Source organism: Symphalangus syndactylus, chromosome 10, assembly GCF_028878055.3.
Source record: "Symphalangus syndactylus isolate Jambi chromosome 10, NHGRI_mSymSyn1-v2.1_pri, whole genome shotgun sequence".
NCBI lineage: Eukaryota > Metazoa > Chordata > Mammalia > Primates > Hylobatidae > Symphalangus > Symphalangus syndactylus.
This window is the reverse complement of record NC_072432.2, coordinates 88,193,420-88,215,771: the sequence shown is the minus strand read 5'-3', so window position 1 is coordinate 88,215,771 and position 22,352 is coordinate 88,193,420. Positions and strand designations below refer to the sequence as shown.

Below are 22,352 nucleotides of genomic sequence, written 5' to 3'. Positions count from 1 at the left end.
GATGAGTAGGATTTAGGCACAGAGGACAAGATAATATAGCAGGAAACATTCCAGGCAGAGGGAGCAGCAGGTATGAAGGCCCTACGGCAAGTAAGAGCTGGGCTTGTATGAGGAACTAAAAAGTGGTCAGAGACGGGAAAGTGTTCCCAGGAAGAAAGGAGCCACACGTTGTTGGTAGAAGAACCTTTCTTTTGCTTTTTAAGATGTATTCACTTAAAAATGGATACTTCTGGAATATTGATAATTTTGCTGACCTATTATTCTCGTGGTATAAAGTGGCCGTATTTCAAGAGTGGTGCTGTGGGGAGGAGTAGCAGCCAGTGGCTAAGAGGGAGGCTTGGGGAGGTGGGGAGGGCTTTGAGGTGCCTCTGATTCCGGGGATTCTGTCTCCTCAGGCCTGAAGACAATTGTGGGTGCCCTGATTCAGTCTGTGAAGAAACTGTCAGATGTGATGATCCTGACGGTGTTCTGCCTGAGTGTTTTTGCCTTGATCGGACTGCAGCTGTTCATGGGGAACCTTCGAAACAAGTGTGTTGTGTGGCCCATAAACTTCAACGAGAGCTATCTTGAAAATGGCACCAAAGGCTTTGATTGGGAAGAGTATATCAACAATAAAAGTAGGTAGCCTCTTCTCTGCAAGAGGAATAGGAAAAGTCTATTCCTAGTTCACATGGTCAGAAGCTACCACAGGGCTTAAAAAAGTAGTTGGAGGCCAGGCGCGGTGGCTCACTCCTGTAATCCAAGCACTTTGGGAGGCTGAGGCAAGTGGATCGCCTGAGATCGGGAGTTTGAGACCAGCCTGACCAACATGGAGAAACCCTCTCTCTACTAAAAATACAAAATTAGCCAGGCGTGGTGGCACATGCCTGTAATCCCAGCTACTCGGGAGGCTGAGGCAGGAGAATCGCTTGAACCCGGGAGGCGGAGGTTGCCGTGAGCCGAGATCACTCCATTGTACTCCAGCCTGGGTGGGCAAGAACAAAACTCCATCTCAAAAAAAAAAAAAAAAAAAAAAAAAAGGAGTAGTTGGAGCTGGAAAGGAATGGCAGTGCTACTAGAACTAGCCTTGTAAAATTATTCCTTTCCTCGACGTAGGACTGTGTTCAGAAGCTCTCAAACATCAGCCGTCTCTCCCTTTTTCGCATGTACCCCTAAACTTTTGCTTTGAAATTCAGGCTTAGAAGCTTGATAAAAATTATTTTTTTCCCTAGCTGAGTTACTTGGGATATTTACACATTTAGTCCAGAATGTATCTATGGAACTCAAATTTTCTTAATACTACTAAGACTATCGCAGTCAATCTAGTCTAGGGAATCAGGTGATCACCAAGGCACTATTCAATCCTATTACAGTTGAGGAGTTTTAATCATTTTATTTGAGGAACCAAAGGAAAATTTGATGTAGTGATACTTCTTTAGACTCATGAAAAAGTTAGCAATGTAACTATTAGTCATTCCTAAGAAAATAAAGTCAGTTTAGTAACCATAAGAAAGTGTTGCAAAGGAGATTTCGGAGACATATGCTGGAAAGGAAAACGTGCCTTGTAATTTAAAATAGAACCTAGTATCTAGTGACCAATGAGCTCTAAAATATCTTTGTTAAAGACACGTTGTAAGGATAGAAGAATATAGTGGTATAAAGGGGTGTAGAACTCAGAAAACTTACTTTTAGGCCCCTTTGATTCAAGTATCAGAATCTGGAATATAGATTTGAAGTATGAATGGAAGTTGGGTATCTGTGAAAACTATATTGCATCAAGAACTTTGGGGTAGCACTTTTAATTTGTAAATATATATAAGAAAATCATTAATGGGAAAGAATTCTTATCAGCTGTCACAGCTGTTGGAAAAGATTTTTTAACTTAAAATCAATAACTGTTTCTGCTGGGGCTAGTTAGGAACAGTGTAACCTTATTCTCTCATTCACTTAAATCTGCCTGTTCATTTCCTGCCTCCTCAAACTTTTCTAGCAAATTTCTACATAGTTCCTGGCATGCTGGAACCTTTACTCTGTGGAAACAGTTCTGATGCTGGGTAAGTGGCTCACCTAGTTTTATTCTCTTTCCTTAAAATAATGTACCTATTATTAGTTGGGTCAAAATAGGCAATATGTTTACTTTTCTTTGTGCTCAAGTAGTAGAACTTAGAATTGCATCTGACCTATCGGTTAGTGTAGATTTTCTTTGTTTCACATTTGTCCATCTAAAGTTGACATTTCACTAGTAAGTGACTGTGCTTGTAGTCTCAAGCCAAAATGAAAGAATCTAAGGATAAAATCAATAACACCAGATAGCTTACCTGCCTCTTGGGGACTCCTCTCATCCTATAGTACAATAGAGAGTAAAGATACCATCTTAGTGATAGTTATGGATCCAAGGATGACCCAAAATATGCTTGACCTGACAGCACAGAGGAGGAAAAAGAGTAGCAACATAGTATTTGAGTCCTGATCCTGAAGCTTCCTGCTCTAAGACCTTTGGCAAGCCTTTTAACTTACCTGACCCTTGGTGTTTTTCATCCGTAAAATGGATTTATTTAATAAGCCATGCTCTCTCTTGCTCACAGGGTTACTGTAAGGATCCACTTACATTACATGAAAGTGCTTAGGGCTAATATCCAGAATCTACAATGAACTCAAACAAATTTACAAGAAAAAAACAACCCCATCAAAAAGTGGGCGAAGGACATGAACAGACACTTCTCAAAAGAAGACATTTATGCAGCCAAAAAACACATGAAAAAATGCTCATCATCACTGGCCATCAGAGAACTGCAAATCAAAACCACAATGAGATACCATCTCACACCAGTTAGAATGGCCATCATTAAAAAGTCAGGAAACAACAGGTGCTGGAGAGGATGTGGAGAAATAGGAACACTTTTACACTGTTGGTGGGACTGTAAACTAGTTCAACCATTATGGAAGTCTGTGGCGATTCCTCAGGGATCTAGAACTAGAAATACCATTTGACCCAGCCATCCCTTTACTGGGTATATACCCAAAGGACTATAAATCATGCTGCTGTAAAGACACATGCACACGTATGTTTATTGCGGCACTATTCACAATAGCAAAGAGTTGGAACCAACCCAAATGTCCAACAACGATAGACTGGATTAAGAAAGTGTGGCACATACACACCATGGAATACCATGCAGCCATAAAAAATGATGAGTTCATGTCCTTTGTAGGGACGTGGATGAAACTGGAAAACGTCATTCTCAGTAAACTATTGCAAGGACAAAAAACAAACACCGCATATTCTCACTCATAGGTGGGAATTGAACAATGAGAACTCATGGACACAGGAAGGGGAACATCACACTCTAGGGACTGTTGTGGGGTGGGGGGAGGGGGGAGGGACAGCATTAGGAGATATACCTAACGCTAAATGACGAGTTAATGGGTGCAGGAAATCAACATGGCACACGGATACATATGTAACAAACCTGCACATTGTGCACATGTACCCTAAAACCTAAAGTATAATAATAAAAAAAGAAAAAAAAAAGAAAAAGAAAAAAAAAGAAAGTGCTTTGTAAACAGAGGGCTTTATAAATGTAGGGTGGTAGTGTCATTTTTCAGAGTATATTGGTCCTCTAAGAACTTGTGTTTTAACATGACCACAATGTCTAGAAATCCATTTAATTTCTGTATTAAAGTAGACTACTAGAGATTACATTGAAAGAAATATGAGATGAATCTAAAAGCAGGAGAAATGGTGTAACTGAGGTAACTGAAATCCCCCTTATGACTTAGGTTGTCACAATGAATGTAAAGAAAACAAACGATTAAGAGGAATTTCTGGCCAGGCGCGGTGGCTCATGTATGTAATCCCAGCACTTTGGGAGGCCGGGGCAGGCAGATCGCGAGGTCAGGAGTTCAAGACCAGCCAGGCCAACACAGTGAAACCCCATCTCTACTAAAAATACAAAAATTAGCCAGACGTGGTGGCAGGTGCCTGTAATCCCAGCTACTCAGGAGGCTGAGGCAGGAGAACCGCTTGAACCCAGAAGGCAGAGGTTGCAGTGACCTGAGATCATGCCATGGCACTCTAGCCTGGGTGACAGAGCTAGACTCCATCTCAAAAAAAAAAAAAAAAAAAAAAGAGGAACTTCTAGCCGTTTGTCATTTGGGATATTAGCTAAGTTAAATTTGATTGAATTGCACATCGATATGAATCTAGAACAGTACTTCTCACACTTTGGCATGCATAAGAATCACCTGGCATACCTCTTAAAAATGCAGATTCATAGATCCCATATCCAGAACTTTTAATTCCTAGATTTGGGTAAGGATGCAGGAATCTGCATTTTTAAAGACCATGCCAGGTGATTCTGATCCTAGGCTGTCCCCAGAAGTTGGCTAGCTGCTTATTTCCTTCTTCTTTTTCTTCCAATTTGTTGGCCTGGCTCTATCAATGGTTATTTATTATCTCCAAGGTCATGGAGTAAATAGAATTATGTTATTTATTATCTCCAAGGTCATGGCTGAGTGGAATTATGCTGAAAAGTCCTGAACTTCCCTTTCTTTCTTTAGGCAATGCCCAGAGGGATACCAGTGTATGAAAGCAGGAAGGAACCCCAACTATGGTTACACAAGCTTTGACACTTTTAGCTGGGCCTTCTTGGCATTATTTCGCCTTATGACCCAGGACTATTGGGAAAACTTGTATCAATTGGTGAGTAATACCTCTTTTCCTTTGGCCATAGAGTTTGCATGAGCATATATGGGGTTGGGGACATTCTGTGTGAGAGACATTTAGTGAAGACATTATGGAAGATCTAACTGTTGTGTTTCCCACAGTCAGCTGGTTTTTGATATTAAGTGAATTCTCTCAGTTCTCATCCCTGTCTCTTGAATGCTCAGTCATGTATAGCTGTAGACTCTTAACAGCCTTGATGGCCTCTTGTCTGGCCTGAGAATCTGCTATCTCTGTCTACTTCCTATTGTTCATCCTCTGCAGCATATCTCCTTTTGGATATTTGGGGTTAGGGTTTGTTTTTTTTTGTTTTGTCTTGTTTTGTTTTTGAGGTAGGTACTACAGGCATGTACCACCACACCTAGCTAATATTTCTACTTTTTGGAAAGTTGGGGTTTCACTCTGTTGCCCAGGCTGGTCTTGCAACTTCTGGCCTCAAGTGATCCTCCCACTGTGGCCTCCCAAAGTGCTGGAATTACAGGCGTGAGCCACCATTAGGGCTTCTGTTTCAGAAAAATTAAACAACTCTTTGTGCAAAGCACTATATAGATGGAATTTCCATAAGGACTTTGGAGTATAAATATATCAACATTTTTGAGATTTGTAACACATTTGGACTTGTTCAAGCAGGTTGTACAGATAAAAATAAGGTCAGTAACATTCTGTTGGGCTACACTGGTGACTCTGGACAAGTCATTTAACTTTGCTGGTTGTAATGAAGTTAGTGTAAGTGATTGCTAAGTGTCTTACAGCTTGCAAATTTTATGACAGTCCATTGTTTTCTCTTTGTGTCATTTGGTGATACCAGTTACTTTGAAAATGAAAAACATGTCCTCTCAGGCATGAAGGACCCTCTTTAAGGGAAGTTTCTAGTTCAAATATCTGAGTTAATTCTTACCTTTCTGTTGCACAACCTAGAGTTCCCTCAGGTTGAATGTTTCTCATGAAATATTTGTGATTGATGCTGTTTTTTTTTTCTTTTCTTTTTTTTTTTTTTTTTTTTTTTTTTGAGACAGAGTCTTGCTCTGTTGCCCAGGCTGATGTGCAGAGGTGCAATCTCAGCTCACTGCAGTCTCCAAACAATTCTCCTGCCTCAGCCTCCCGAGTAGCTGGGATTACAGGCATGATGCACCCGGCTAATTTTTGTATTTTTAATAGAGACAGGGTTTCACCATGTTGGTTGGCCAGGCTCGTCTCAAACTCTTGACCTCAGGTGATCCACCTGTCTTGGCCTCCCAAAGTGCTGGGATTACAGGTGCGAGCCACTGTGCCTGGCCCATTTTGTGGTTAACAGAATAAAGATGAAAACTCTGTAATAGTGGGTTGCATGTACATAACCTAAAACCTAGTTTCCTTCTGCCTTTTTTTAACCTCCCCACTATCCTTTATGTCATATTGTCATATCCTTTTAAAACTCATCCTATTGCAAAAGAATAAGGAAGGGTGTCACTCAAGATGGGGATTTCCTGGCCGGACACAGTGGCTCATGCCTGTAATCCCAGGACTTTGGGAGGCCGAGGCAGGTGGATCACTTGAGGCCAGGAGTTCAAGACCAACCTGGCAAACGTGGTGAAACCACATCTCTACTAAAAATACAAAAATTAGCTGGGCGTGGTGGCACACGCCTGTAATCCCAGCTACTTGGGAGGCTGAGGTGGGAGAATTGCTTGAACCTGGGAGGCGGAGGTTGCAGTGAGCTGAGATCATGCCACTGCGCTCCAGCCTGGGTGACAGAGCAAGACTCAATCTAAAAAAAAAAAAAAAAAAAAGATGGGGCCGGGCGTGGTGGCTCACGCCTATAATCCCAGCACTTTGGGAGGCCGAGGCAGGTGGATCACGAGGTCAGGAGTTCAAGACCAGCCTGGCCAACATAGTGAAACCCCGTCTCTACTAAAAATACAAAAAATTAGCTGGGCATGGTAGTGGGCACCTGTAATCCCAGCTACTCGGGAAGCTAAGGCAGGACAATCGCTTGAACCCGGGAGGGCAGAGGTTGCAGTGAGCTGAGATCGCGCCATTGCACTCCAGCCTGGGCGATAGTGTGACACTCCATCTCAAAAAAGAAAAAAAAAAAAAGATGAAATTTCCTGCAACTTGGACCTGATTTCAGAGACATAATTTGTCTGTTAATGCTATTTGAGGATCCGTAGATAAATAAGCTGCTGTCTTGTATTCTTTTCTTTATACTTGTCTTAGCCCAAAATCAAACTTTTTTTATGAAAGGAGTGTATAGGGAATATTTAGAAATGAGAGGGGATTTTTTTGTCACAATGGTTGGGAGATAACTACTGCCATTTAATATGAGTTGAGGATAAGTGAAACCATTCAACCATTGGGAGTACCAAGTGCCCACAATAGGAAGGAGTACTGCATAAGAAAACACAGTCCTGTACAAAATGCAAATAGTGCCCTTACAGAGGAACTTGGCCCATTAGCTGTTTTCAGCCTGGTTCATTTGGTACAAATGACTCAGAAAATGGCCTTTGTCTTTGCAGACCTTACGAGCAGCTGGGAAAACATACATGATCTTCTTCGTCTTGGTCATCTTTGTGGGTTCTTTCTATCTGGTGAACTTGATCTTGGCTGTGGTGGCCATGGCTTATGAAGAACAGAATCAGGCAACACTGGAGGAGGCAGAACAAAAAGAGGCTGAATTTAAAGCAATGTTGGAGCAACTTAAGAAGCAACAGGAAGAGGCACAGGTTGGTGATGAATTCTTTGCAACAGACCTTCCTACCAGATCATGGTGACTAAGGCCCCATCTGATTTTCACTGCAGTTGATCTTTTCTAGGCATATTTTCAAATAGGGACCATTGGTCTGATGAAAATAACCCAAGTAACAACTGCAGATGGTTGATCCAATTATTCCATTTGTCTTAACAGCCAAATTGTTTGTTCATATCATCTTTTGTTGAATTTCTCAACTGTTCAGTGTGCAACCGCCATGATGACTGGGAAGAAAAAAGTGACCAGGGCAGTTTATATAGTGTTTCACATAAGCACATTCTTTTTCTTGGGAAAAATGTTAAGATTCCTGTGGTCATAAAAAGTATTATTTCTAATTAAAAAGAAGATACAGGCAAAATATTAAAGTAAAACTTGAAAGACATTTGTGATCTCATCACCTTAACACTTAACTTTCTAATCCTTATCTAAATGTACATGTATTTATACATTTTTAGGACCCGTAATGTATAATGTTACTTAGCATTCATTTCCAGACTTGCTCAGAAGGGATCCTCTGGTACCAAGGCAGCAGCCAAGTTCTTGTCTCAAACGCTCACCACTGGGTTCTGCTCTGTTCACTTAGGGCTGTGTGTCAGAATACACAGAAACCCTCTAACAGTCTAGGTTTCCTGCCTCCTTTTTTCCTCCTTTCCCTGCGGTAGGGAAATGTTCTGTACTAATTGGTTGGCTTTGGGTGGCTCCAGTTAATTGCCCTGGTCTGGCTTCCCTGCTGTGGCTTCTTTCCCAGGCTGCTGCGATGGCCACTTCAGCAGGAACTGTCTCAGAAGATGCCATAGAGGAAGAAGGTGAAGAAGGAGGGGGCTCCCCTCGGAGCTCTTCTGAAATCTCTAAACTCAGCTCAAAGAGTGCAAAGGAAAGACGTAACAGGAGAAAGAAGAGGAAGCAAAAGGAACTCTCTGAAGGAGAGGAGAAAGGGGATCCTGAGAAGGTGTTTAAGTCAGAGTCAGAAGATGGCATGAGAAGGAAGGCCTTTCGGCTGCCAGACAACAGAATAGGGAGGAAATTTTCCATCATGAATCAGGTAAACTCTTCTTTTTTCTATACCTTTTCAAAAACGTATTTTTTATTAAGGTAAAATGTGTATATATGTATTATACCATCTTTACCATTTTAAGTGTACAGTTCAGTGTTAAGTACAATTATATTCTTCTTTTTCCTCTTTCATCCCCTCTATCCCCTCCTCTTCCTGGCCTCTAGTAACCACCAGTCTACTCTCTACCTTCAAGAGATCCACTTTTTTAGCTCCCACATATGAGTGAGAATATGCTATATTTGTCTTTCTGTGCTTGGTTTATTTCACTGAACATAATAACCTCTGGTTCCATCTATGTTGCCGCAAATGATAGGATTTCATTCTTTTTATGGCTGAATAGTATTCTATAATGTAAATATACCACATTTTCTTTATCCACTTATCTGTTGATGGGCACTTAGGTTGATTTCATATTTTGTCTATTGTAAATAGTACTACAATAAACATGGGAGTGCAAATATCTATTTAATATATTGACTGACTTTCTTTCGGTTATATACCCCATAATGAAATTGCTGGTGTATTAGTCAGGGTTCTCTAGAGAGATAGAACTAATAGGATATATAAATATATCCTATTAGTATATAAATATATAAAGGGGAGTTTAGTAAGTATTAACTTACACAATCACAAGGTCCCACAGTAGGCTGTCTGCAAACTTGAGGAGCAAGGAGAGTCAGTCTGAGTCCCAAAACTGAAGAACTTGGAGTTGGATGTTCGAGGGCAGGAAGCATCCAGCATGGGGGAAAGATGTAGGCTGGGAGGCTAGGCCAGTCTCGCCTTTTTACGTTTTTCTGCCCGCTTTGTTTTCACTGACAGCCGATTAAATGGTGCCCACCACATTAAGGGTGGGTCTGCCTTTCCCAGTCCACTGACTTGACTGTTAGTCTCCTTTGGCAACACACCTCACAGACACACCCAGGATCAATATTTTGCATCCTTCAGTCCAGTCAAGTTGACACACAGTATTAACTGTCACAACTGGATTATATGGTAATTCTATTTGTAGTTTTTTGAGGAGCCTCCATACTCCTCTCCAAACTCATTGTACTGACGTGCATTCCCACAACAGGTAAACTCTTTGCATTGGCTCAATAAGCCTAAAAAAATCTGGTTTTTCTAATCCTACTTGATTTTTATTTTCCCCTTTGGCCCTGTATTTTCCAGGCCCATCCCTGCATCCTCATTTCTACCTCACTATGCTCCATATTGTTCTCCTCTGGGAGGAAGTGTTACCAGCACATTTGGAACATTCTCCATTCTAATCCTGCCCTCCCTTCTCTGATGTAAAAGCCAACCCTAGACTATGTGATCACCTTTGGCAGACTTGCTTGGCAGTAAAGTATATGTCACACCAGCAATCTTCATGTTCTAAAACATCAGGGAGAGCTTTTCTCCTCTAAGCATCAGAATTTAGCTCAAACATCTCTGTTTAAGAATTGCATTTAATTATAGGGGATAATAATAATAGGAGTCATGAAACAGGACATCTTATTTGAGCATGGCAAGTTCTACTGATTAATTATTCTGGATATGTAGTATCACACTGATAAGTTAGCCTATGGTAGATTGAAAGCCTCCAGTTTTTCCCAACTTTGATAAATAAGGAAACTAAGCAAAAAAGAGAAGAGAGGACTTAGGGTAATTGTTGAGCGTTCTATTACTATAGATGTCATCACATAAATAGGTATTTTTGGATTTCAGAGAACACCACCAAAATCCAATTCTTAGGCCATTTAATTTCCCATTTTAAAGAAATGCTGGAAAGTTGGTAGGTATAGAATAGATTATAGTTACTGTTTATGGCAGTATATCCAGTGTCTTTTCTTTTTTCCCAGAGATGATTCATTTTCCCACTTGGATCTCTCACTTTCCGGTTCAGTCTTTTGCCAGTCTTATTCATTTCAGGGGATAAGCAAAATCCCTCATGTCCATCCCTTTCTTTCCATTCCTTAGCCTTATCTTAGTTTTGGCTTTACAACTGTATTATTTTGTTCTACTGCGTTTGTCCACTGCAGTTTTGTTTTCTCTAGTCTATCTCCTTCTCCTTTGTATTTTATATACTATCAACAGATTATGTCCTATAATGTAGTTCTCATCATTCATGTAGTAGGCATTTATGGAGTACCTACTACATATCAAGGATTGTGCTAGGTCCTAGGGCTTAAAAGGTGATTAAAACATCATCCCTACCCTAGAGAGCTTACAGTACAGTGAGACAGCCGAACACACTAAAAAATTATGTAATAGCATGTATTATTCCATAATTGAGATATGCTGCGGGTGTTAGAAAAGCACAGATCTATCCCAACATGGAGATTCAGTAAAGATTTTCTGGGAAAGGTAAATTTCTGAACTGAAGCTTAAAGGATAGACAGGAATTAGGTAGTGTATGTGTGTGTTGGTGAGGAGGGAACAACAAGAAAAAGAGGACGGTCTAGGTTTAGAAGGGACGCATATTCCAGTTTAGACATCCAAAGTTTGAATTATTTGTTGGATAACCAAGTAGAGATTTTTTTAGACAAGGATGGGCAAATGATAGCTCAGGGAAGAGGTCCTGAGCTGAGAGGTGGTGACTGAAACCATGAGACTTGTGGAGATTACTCAAAGAGAGTGTGTCCGTTGGAAGAACAGTGAGCCAAAGACGTGACCATTGCTGTTCACCGGCATAGGAGATGAAGTCCAGGAAAGAAAACAGATAAACAGTGTTGGAGGAGCCGAGAGGGCCAAGAGTTCAGTGAAGTCAGGAGAGCAGCGATGTTGGAGAAGGCAGGGCCGTGATCAATGGACTGAAATTTTTTGTTTTGTTTTGTTTTTGTTTTTTTGTTGTTGTTTTTGTTTTTTTTTTAAGTTTTTCCAGAGATTTTTATTTGACATTTATTTTGTATTAATTTTCCCTTTATTTACAATTTTTAAAAAATTAAATATCTTTTTCAGATTGGGATCATTTTTACATATCATTGAAATATATAATTTTGATGTAACGTATTCATTCAAATAACAATAAAGTATACATCCATTATTATATAGCCTACAGAATACTTCTGAAACTTTTTTTTTATTTTTTTATTTTTTTTTTTACTGGATTGAAATTTAACAGAGATGTTTAGTGAGCTCAGAATTGAAAACGTCCATCGGATTTGGCAATATAAAGTCATTGAGGACTTTAAAGACATGTTTTAGTCCAGAGTAAGGAAGGATGCCATGTTGAGTGGGGAGTGGAGACAGTGAGTACAGACATCTCATCCCAGCTTCTTTAAAGAGTGTGGGTGGAAATAAGCATGTTTATAATTTGTGGAAGAAAAAAAAAACAGAAAAGGGGGATGCGTTAGAAAATGAAATAGAATAGATAGAAGTAGAGCACAATCTTGGAAGATAGCAAAATAGATGTGGTTTTTAACAGAAAAGGGACCCTTGTTCCCTGAAACCTTAAGAAAACAGGGAAGGATGAGGTGGATAAATTTGTAGAAAAGGAGTAAGAAGTTGAGGAAGATAACCCCTGACAGTTTAGTGTTTTGATAATGTTGGGAATTAAAAATCAAGGAGTTTGAGACCAGCCTGGGCAACATAGTGAGACCTCTGTCTCTACAAAAAATGAATTAATTTTTTGATAATGTAGGGAATTAAACATCTTATTGAAGGGAATGAGAGGTTGTGTTTGGAGGTTTAAAGAAAATACTGACAGTTTAGAATAGTTTTTAAGAAGAATGGGAGAGGGAATTCCCTTAATCAGATTCGTTCTGTTTGCTAATTAAGTCCCAACTCCTTACCTTGGAATTCATAGCATTCCCCATCCCCTTAGTATGGACACAACCTATGTTCATTCTCCAGTCTCTGTGCCCCATCAAGCACCCTATACCTAAACCAGAATGAGCTACTAGATATTTTTCATATATGATGTTTGTTTTCTACCCTCTGTGGTTTGCTCAAGAAACACCCTCTCTAAAATGTCCTGTTGGCCAGCACAGTGGCTCACACCTGTAATCCCAGCACTTCGGGAGGCCGAGGTGAAAGAATCATTTGAGGCCAGAAGTTCAAGACCACCCTGGGCAACATAGAGAGACCCCTGTCTCTACCAAAAAATTGGCCAGGCGTGGTGGCACATGCCTGTAGTCCCAGCTACTCGGGAGTCTGAGGCGGGAAGATCGCTTGAGCATGGGAGGTTGAAGCTGCAGTGCGCTGTGATCTTACCACTACACTCCTGCTTGGGCAACAGAACAAGACCCTGTCTCCAAAAAAACAAAAACAAAAACAAACAAACCAAAAAATTAAAATTAAATAAAATGCCCTATTTTTCTGTTTTTGAATTTCTACATCATAGTTATTCTTGATATCTTCCTTTCAAGAAACCTTCCCTGACTCTCCTGTTTTCTAGTTGGAAATCTTCATTTTATCTTTCTGTTATGTTTTATATGTACCTCTTTATTTGTTGCTTTTTACTCTACATATAGAAAGTACTCTACATATACTCTGTGTGCATATTTATTTATGTTCGTATCCTCTTCTCTCTTAAAGTGTTAAAGTCAAGGTCTGCTTCTTAGCACATGGCTAGATATTGTTAGACAAATGAATGCAAGACTTTTAGAAATTTGATTTGACCCTTTCTGAGAGACTTCTTTATAGCCTGAAGCCATCTCTATCTCACCTTCACCTCTCCTTTCTTCTAGTTCAGCCTCTTTTGGGGAACGTATGATAGTAGCTTTGTTGTAATTTTACCCTTGTCTTGAGAGACTCACTGAGCTATGAATACCTTAGCGCTGTTAACGCTTTGCTGTTCAATGGTCTCTGATTATTCTATAGGCTTTAGTACGAAGGTGCACTGATTGCTCCTTAACTCAAAAAATAAAACCAGGTTTTTGAGATGTCCTGCTTTGCATGAAAATATTCACTTAGTCTAATTTCTCCTTTCAAAAAAAATAGTAAATTCCTAGAGGCCAAGGCTGACTGCCAAGAGTAGCTTAGATGCTACAAGGGATAGTAGTATACTTTGTCCCAGAACTTTCCTGCAGTTTCTCTGGAAGAGTGACTGAGGAAATCAAGGCCTACAAAGAATAACTTACAACTATAACTAGTTATAGAAGGTTATATAACTAGGAAGTGTTCAAGCCAAGATTTGAACCCAGGTTCATCCAACTCCAGAGCCTGTGCTCCTAACCACCCCTTCTTTACTCCTGCACATGTGCACGATCATCTCTTCTGTTAGTTTAATAGTGAATGTGGCTTCAGTTTTCTCACAGCATAGTTCAGTTATGTGTCAGTTTCTTTTATTTCCATAGCTTCTGAGTTCTTCTTTTTTTTTTTTTTAGAAATTTTGAGATTTTTTCATTTGAAGATAATCATAATGCTATAAATTCACAAATGCTAATTTAAATACTCAATCCTATTTATCTAAAACACACATTGCAAACACACAAATTATCTATTCTCTCCACATGTCAGTACCCATTCATATCATGGTTTGGAAATGGGGAGAATAGATTCCCCTTAAACTGCAAGTCAGCAGGTGTTTCTTTACAGTTAACTTTAGCAAAATTCATACAAAATGGCAATTAACAATGATCTTTACTTGTTAACTCACAAGGAAACACCTTCAAAACTGCATTTTGTTGAAGTTTCTGTACTAAAATATAGAAAAACTGAACTACACAAATATTGAAAAGTTAAAAATTCCTTGATTTTTTATTCCTGGTACCACTACCACTATTTACAGGGCAATATACCTGATATAATGAAAAGAAAAAGACAAGGCTACAACAGATAAAAGACCTCAGGAATGTACATCTAATTGACACTACACTGCATTAATCAATAGCTGCACTTTCTGCAAACTGTGGCTATGACAGTCCTGAACAAGAAGGGTTTCCTGTTTAAGCTGCAGTAACTTTTCTGACTATGGATCATCCTTCTGTGGCAGATTTTTACAGTTCCTCTAATGCATTTGGGACGACTGTCTCAAAGTAACTTGCAGCTTTCCTGACAACTCCTCGCTGTCTCTCCTGCTAAGAACTGTAGCCCTTTTCTGCTGTTTTTAGAACCTTCTGCTACCATATCCACCACTTCCACCACCAGATCCATAACCACCACCATAGGGACTGCCCAAGCTTCTTCCACCAAAACTTCCCCCTTTCATGGGTCCATAATTTGATTGCTGTTGTCCACTATAATTTCCAAAATCATTATAGTTCCCACCACCACCATAGTTACCACCACCAAAATTTCCTCCTTCATTGTAACCATCATATCCTCCACCACCGCTACCATATCCACCACCTTGGTTTCCATATCCTGGTCCACCACCACCATAGCCCCCTCTACTACTATAACCAGGACCACTGTCATAGTTGTCACCATCACCGTCACTTCCAAATCCATTATATCCACCATCACCTCCTCCATAACTACCTCTGCTACCACCACCTCCACCACCGTAGCCTCCTCTTCCACCAAAGTTTCCACCACGGCCAAAAGTACCTCCACCACCTCCAAAGTTTCCTCTGTGACCCATAAAATTGCCAGATCCACCTCTACGACCTCTCTGTGATCCAGCAGACTGCATCTCTTATTTAGAAAGGGCCTTTTTCACTTCACCATTATGCCCATTAATAGTGTGGTATTTCTGAACAACAATTTTATCAACTGTATCATGATCACCAAAAGTTACAAAAGCAAATCCTCTCTTTTTCCCACTCTGCCTGTCTTCCATAACTTCTGTGGTTTCAATCTTGCCATAATTTTCAAAGTAGTCTCTCAAATGATATTCCTCTGTATCTTCTGTAATACCACCAACAACAATTTTCTTCACTGTTAGATGGGCACCAGACTTTAAAGAATCCCCTCTAGAAACAGCTCTCTTTGGTTCCAGTACACGCCCATCAACCTTGTGTGGTCAAGCACACATTGCTGCATCCACCTCTTCAACACAAGAGTAAGTCACAAAACCAAAACCCCTGGAACATTTTGTTTGGGGGTGTCTCATTACCACACAATCTGTGAGTGTGCCGCATTTCTCAAAATGTTCTCTTAAACTATCATCTGTAGTTTCAAAGTTCAGACCACCAATAAACAGTTTTCTCCACTGCTCTGGTTCCTTTGGGTCATGGCCCTCTTCCTGCCGGTGCCAATGGCGACGGCCGGAGTCGGGCTGGGGGCGACCAGGCAGTGGTTTTACCTCCATTTTGAGCCTGAGTTCTTCTTGAGACATCTCCTGCTCACCCATCTCCGACCTATTTCTCTCTATTTTTAAGGCTCAGGGCAGTTTATAAGTATTAAGTTGAGCCTATTTTTTCAAAGTATTTTAATTGCTCTATTGCAGCAGTTTTCAAACTTTCTGGTCTTAGGACCCCTTTATCTTCTTAAAAATTTTTGAGGACCTAAAAACCTTTTTAAAATGTGCTTTTAATTTCTCATATTAGAAATTATAATTAAGAAAATTAAACAATATTTACTAATTTAAAAAATGTAGTAATGATAAACCCATTACATGATTAACACAAATTATATATTTTTAAGAAAAATGAACTGTTTTCCAAAACAAAAAAAAAGGGTTTTCTTTGGTATTACATTTCTGCAAATCTCTTTAATCTGTAGTATAATAGAAAATAGTTGAAATATCATACTGGCTTATGCATGCATTCAGTTGTTGCAATATGATTTTCTGTGGTTAAAGTATTTGAAGAAAATCAAGTTTCATGTAGATATGTAGTTGGAAAAGGGAGGAATATTTTAATAACCTTTTCAGATAACTGTGACTGTTCCTCCTTGATGCTGTTCCAAAATTTAACAGTGACAATTTTTTAAACAGTTGTGACGTGGAGACTATATCAGTAACTTTGTACTCTGTTACAGTAAAATCCCTTCGTCCCTTTTGTGCCATAAATCTTTAACCCGTGAATGATTTCTAGCATCATGCATTGATCATTTGAGAAATTTTCATTTCCTGAGTGTATGCAAATCTTCCAAATACACATGAGATTTTAAAACTATATTTATTATTACCACCAATCTCGTCAGAAAACTATTTAAATATTATGAAGCTGTCAGGCTCACAGTGTCACTGTGTGCTTATGAGAAGATGAGTGATAAAAGCACATATCATCTCAGTATTATTAGGAAAGAATTTTGACCTCATGAGCCTTCCTTAAAAGGTCTCAGGGACCTCCAGGGGTCTCCAGACCACACTTTTAAGAACCACTGTTATACTAGAAAGAAAAAGTGAAATATGGCATGGAAATAGAACATGTAAAATCACTCCTTCATCACATTCCAAACGTCCCAGTTATGTAAGCCTCATCTTGACAGACAATTTACGTGTATCCCCTGAGATCCCTAGAGATAATTTTTCTGTGGAATGCAAAAGTTACACCCTCAAATCCAGAACATCCCAGAGCCATTCTCCCAAGCAAACATCTAAACCTAAGTTGGAATTTGTAGTTTAACTGTGACTGCCTGAAAAGGACTAAAAGCTCCTAGTTGGTTGACAGGAAGATTTTGAAAAGAGGGAGTAAGGCCTACTTATCTCATAAACTACACAGGATCCCAGGATTTAATAGAGCCATGGATCCTGAGTCATCACTGAAAACCTCTAGGAAAATTGAGATTGGGGAAGGGTTGGGGTTTCAGCCCTCAGGATGTAGCTCCTTAGGGAATGCCCTAAATCAGGATTGGATCCTGGGTACAAGGAGAAATGGGGCAAGTCACCTTTACCCCTTTCACATTTGTTCATTGCAGACTACTCTTTTGCAAAGAGTGAAACAAAGAATTAGAAAATAATAGAACAGTTTTTCCTCGTATTATGTATTATCTTAGGATCCTGATTATTAAGTGTTCATAGGTTCACTGAGTTGGTCATGACCTTCATCACTGTCTTACCATCCTTATCACTATCCTTAAGGTTAAGAATAGTCTGATGTATTAGATCTCATGTAGTATATGATATTTCCTCCTGGCCTCCAAGTTTCAAGAGGGCAGGGACCATGTCGTATGTCTCGTTCACCACTGTATCCATACCACTTAGCACACAATAGGTATTTGGTTAAATAAAATTAAGTTTTGGCCAGGCACAGTGGCTCACTCCTGTAATCCTGGCACTTTGGGAGGCTGAGGTGGGCAGATCACTTGAGGCCAGATCACTTGAGGCTGAGGCAGGAGAATAGCTTGAACCTGGGAGGCGGAGGTTTCAGCAAGCCAAGATTGCACCACTGCACTTCAGCCTGGGTGACAGAGCGAGTCTCTGTCTCAAAAAAAAAAAAAATTATACAAAATTAAATTTTATTGTAAAATACATAAAACCTCTTTCCTAATGTGAAGGCCTAATGTACCAGGTAGTGTCAGCACCCAGCATTGACCTAAGGCAAAATTATGAATTCAGTGTAGTTTAGCTTGCTGTGAGAAGTGAAGCAGTGACCCCTTGCAGGTGTGGAACAACCCTAAAACGGGTGGCTAAGCCGCAGTACCTAATCTAAATGCATGTTAATTAAGTTAAACATTGTAGTTACTGTGTGCAAAGCACTCTAGGAGATATAAGGATGAATCAGTCAGTGTGCCCTTAAGGAGTTTGTAGTTGGTTAAAAATGAGAGATAGAACATGTATATAAAGAACTTGTAAAAAGTAGAGCGTAGGCCGGGTACAGTGACTCACGCCTATAGTCTCAGCACTTTCGGAGGCCAAGGCGGGAGGATTGCTTTAGCCCAGGAATTTGAGACCAGCCTGGGCAACATGGCGGAACCCCATATCTACAAAAAATATAAAAATTAGCCAGGCGTGGTATGGCACATACCGCATGGTGTGGCACATACCTATAATTCCAGCTACTTGGGAGGCTGAGGTGAGAGGATCACTTGAGCCCAGGAGGTTGAGGCTGTAGTGGGTGATTGCACTATTGCACTCCAGCCCAGGCAATAGAGTGAGACCCTGTCTTGAAGAAAAAAATAAAAAATAAAGTAGAGCATAAATATTCTGAAAGGGGGTTTGGTGCTATGGAAAGATTAAGGAAGTTAGTAGAGGAAGAAGCAGAAGGGCTGGATCATGGAGAACTGAGAGGATTTCCCCAGCTGAAAATGGAGTGTGCACTGGAAGCAGAGGAAATAAAGACCTGCGGCAGGGTGGCTGCATGGTAGGGTGTATGAGAAAACAGTGAAAGATAAAGTAGAATAAGTAAGTTAGAGTCAAAGCTGGGAGGGTCTTGAATGCCATTTTTAGGACGGTGTGATAGTGTTAAAGGTGATTGTGGCATTTAGCAAAGGGGCCATGAGTACCTGAGTCCTGTGTTTTCCTGGCCATATTTCTCCCCAGTGATGCCATCAAGAGAGATATATGTGCCCAAGGCACCGGTTATTAACACCTGGGCTTGTACCCTGAACCTCAGTGTTCTATGTTACGCTTGCCTTCAAACATGTTTTTCATGTGCAGATCAACCAGTCCAAAGCCCACATTCCCAACTTCCTCCTTTATCTAACTCACTCACTAAGCCAATATTTCCCTGCCCTAAATCACCCCAGAGCCAGATACCAGACAAGTAGTTACCCCTCTGTAGGCCAGAGCCTTCCAAAATTATTCAAACTCCCCAATCCTAAACTTGCTCAGACTTACCTATCCTGCCTCATCCCTTCCTTCCTGAGGAAACCACAGGCTCAGGCTAAACTTTCCCCCTCACTCCTTCTGTCTCCTGACCAACACTTATATTTCCCCATATGGCCCTTCATGGCATGGCAAGCCCACTCCTCCTGGGAACCGAAGTAACGAACTCTTTTTTCAAAGGCAGTTGCCTCTGTGTCTGTCACCTTACCATGATCTGATTAAAACAAAATCCCAAGTACACTTTAAGACACCATCTTCTGGCCAGCCACGTTGTTTAGAGCAGTGTTTCTCAAGTTACCTGTGGTAAAGGACTCGTTCTATTTTTCCCAATTCTTCATGAACTGATACTATTGTAAAATATAGCAACAATCAATTTCTAGAAAAATCATCACATTCTTAGATGTTATGACTGTGTCTAATTGTTACAAAACTTTCTAAATGCCCCTCTCAGTTTCCTTACTTGTCTCATTGCAGACCAATAACAAGTCATGTACTAGCTGCCTGTGAATCACACCGAGTAGAGCTGGTTCAGGGGAATGAATCGGTGATTCAGTGGGGGTGCCCAAACATGTATATATGAAGAATAGTGAGCTTACCAATCCAGCAATATGGAAGAAGGACGTGCAAGGGCTTCCTCTGTTATGTGCTCCTCTGCCACACAGCGTATGTGTCCTTTTAACACACAGTGACATCTACTCATAAATGAGGCTCAGTCAACATTCTGGAATCTAACCAATGTAGCTCCTTCTCTCTGGTACAAGGATGAGGCAGAAGAACAAAATAAGTCAGGGTGATCCTGTTTTCTAGAGACCTATATGATACACGCATATGGCATGTATCTAACAATGACATTTATATAAAATTATCTACGATTAGTGCTTTTCTTGATGTGGTCCCAGTGATCAAATTCATTTATTGTCTTAGAAGTTCATGGGTTGCTTAAAGCCAAAGCAGGAAAAGCCTACATAACACGTGAAAGACACAAGTGAGAGAATGGAATATGCAACTAGAATTATCCAAAGAAAATATGCCAATCTGGGGACAGGGGCTTTGTACATTACACAAAGAGACAGGAACTAAAGTATAGAACCAGAAATGGAATTGTAGCCAACAAAAAGGTAAGGGCAGAAATGTTAAAGAGGAGTCCCGTAGCCCTTCCAGTGTTAACATCAAAAGTATTAACAGGCTGGGCGCAGTGCCTCACTCCTATAATCCCAGCACTTTGGGAGACCAAGGCAGGAGGATCACTTGAATCCAGGAGTTCAAGATCAGCCTGGGCAACATAGAGACCCTATCTCTATTAAAAAAAAATTTTTTTAATTAGCCAGGCATGGTGGCACACGCCTGTAGTCCTAGCTACTTGGAAGGCTGAGGCAGGAGGATGCCTTGAGCGCGGGGGGTTGAGGCATATTTCTGTTTTACATATTTCTGTTACGAGTGAAACAGAATTATAACTGGGGATGTTGAGATGTTTTCATTTCAGGAGATTGTTGCCCTTGCAATACATACTGATACATTTATTAACAGTGAAAAATGGGATCATGCTGTTTCAAATGAAAATAAATCCAATTTAGCCAACTGCTCTGACATTGAGGACTGACTGCTCATTAGATCATGTGGTTGAACATTTTCATAAATGAGCTAAATCTGTGACTTTAAGGTAGATTTTGATGAAAATAATTTAAATCATGTGATAAGATAAAATCATATTAAAAATAAATGTTGGCAGTGATGGAAAGACATTAATAATATTTTGATTATTTCAACCATCCGTTGGGTTAAACGAGCTTCCTTTAAGTACAAGAGTAACTCTTGAGAATAACCCACATGATTATTAGTAAATAATAAAGCTTTTTGATGTCCTCAGAAATCAAGAAAGGGAATGTGTGTAGGTAACAAATCTTTTGACAAATTGAGTTTTCAGTTCTTTGCTTTCAATAAAATTGAAAAAAGACTTAATTGCCAGCCGATAGATTATTACAATAAATTTTGCTGATAGTTTGCTATATATTTTTGGTATATAACTTGGAAGGAGTCCAAAGAATTGAGTGACATTACTATAACAAAGTTCTTCCATTCCAAGATAATATTTATGTGAATAAGGTTTTAGCACATAAAATCGATTGTTAGAAAGGTGGGGAGGATTGATGTTGAGCCATGTCTCATTCTAATAATAAGTAGTACTACCAACAAATATTTAAACACCAATTGAAAAGAACATCTCAGCCATCTTATTAAGAAATGCATTTTAAGACAATTTTCTTTCTTAAGCCTACTACCTGTAAAATGTGTAATATATTCGTATAGCTTGATCAGTTGTATTGATAAGAATATTAATACAAACTCAATCCAGGAGAATTTTTTAAATGTCTTAGAGACTCATGGTCATAGAAAATTTTTTAATAGTAAGTACAGTTTATTTATAATTTTTAATATAATTTGTTGGAATTGTAGCCAACAAAAAGATAAGGGCAAAAATGTTAGAGAGGGGCCCCATGGCCCTTCCAGTATTAACATCAAAAGTGTTAACAGGCTGGGTGCGGTGCCTCACTCCTGTAATCCCAGCACTTTGGGAGGCCAAGGCAGGAGGATCACTTGAACCCAGGAGTTCGAGATCAGCCTGGGCAACATAGAGAAGTAAATTCAGGGGTGAGCAGTAAAATACATTAAAACATAAAATGTACATTCACATAAAATTCTCTAGGGAATATGGAAAGGAAGTATGAAATTGAAGGAGAAGAATAAATAAGAAAAAAATTATGCTAAAGAATTCTTTAAGTAAATTTCTTTACCACAAACTTTACGGTAAAGAAGAGTTTTATTTAAAAACATCAGTGCCGGACATTATATAACTTACAGCTGTTTGGGAATTATATACTTTACAACTATGTAAACTTTTGATGAAAAAAATATGTTTAAAATGGGTTGGATGGAATACTATGCAGCCATAAAAAGGATGAGTTCATGTCCTTTGTAGGGACATGGATGAAGCTGGAAACCATCATTCTGAGCAAACTATCACAAGGACAGAAAACGAAATACTGCATGTTCTCACTGATAGGTAGAAGTTGAACAATGAGAACACTTGGACACAGGGTGGGGAACAATACATACCGGGGCCCGAGGTGGGGTTGGGGGAGGGGGGAGGGATAGCATTAGGAGAAATACCTAATGTAAATGATGAGTTAATGGGTACAGCACCCCAACATGGCACATGTATACATATGTAACAAACCTGCACATTGTGCACATGTACCCTAGAACTTAAAATATAATAATAATAAAAGAAAAG

The 22,352-nt window shown here is 39.7% G+C and overlaps 1 protein-coding gene and 1 pseudogene across 5 annotated transcripts in view; one reads left to right on the top strand and one right to left on the bottom strand.

The window, feature by feature from the left end:
- Nucleotides 1-22,352, top strand: part of SCN8A (sodium voltage-gated channel alpha subunit 8) — a 236,825-nt gene that overhangs the window by 114,152 nt on the left and 100,321 nt on the right. For all 5 annotated transcript variants that reach the window (XM_055294788.2, XM_055294786.2, XM_055294789.2 and 2 more), the window contains exons 7-11: nt 396-617; nt 1,970-2,033; nt 4,540-4,681; nt 7,198-7,404; nt 8,179-8,472. In XM_055294788.2, coding sequence (XP_055150763.1) covers nt 396-617; nt 1,970-2,033; nt 4,540-4,681; nt 7,198-7,404; nt 8,179-8,472 — 929 coding nt within the window. The remainder of the gene's footprint in view (nt 1-395; nt 618-1,969; nt 2,034-4,539; nt 4,682-7,197; nt 7,405-8,178; nt 8,473-22,352) is intronic.
- Nucleotides 14,227-15,791, bottom strand: LOC129491062 (heterogeneous nuclear ribonucleoprotein A3-like; annotated as a pseudogene).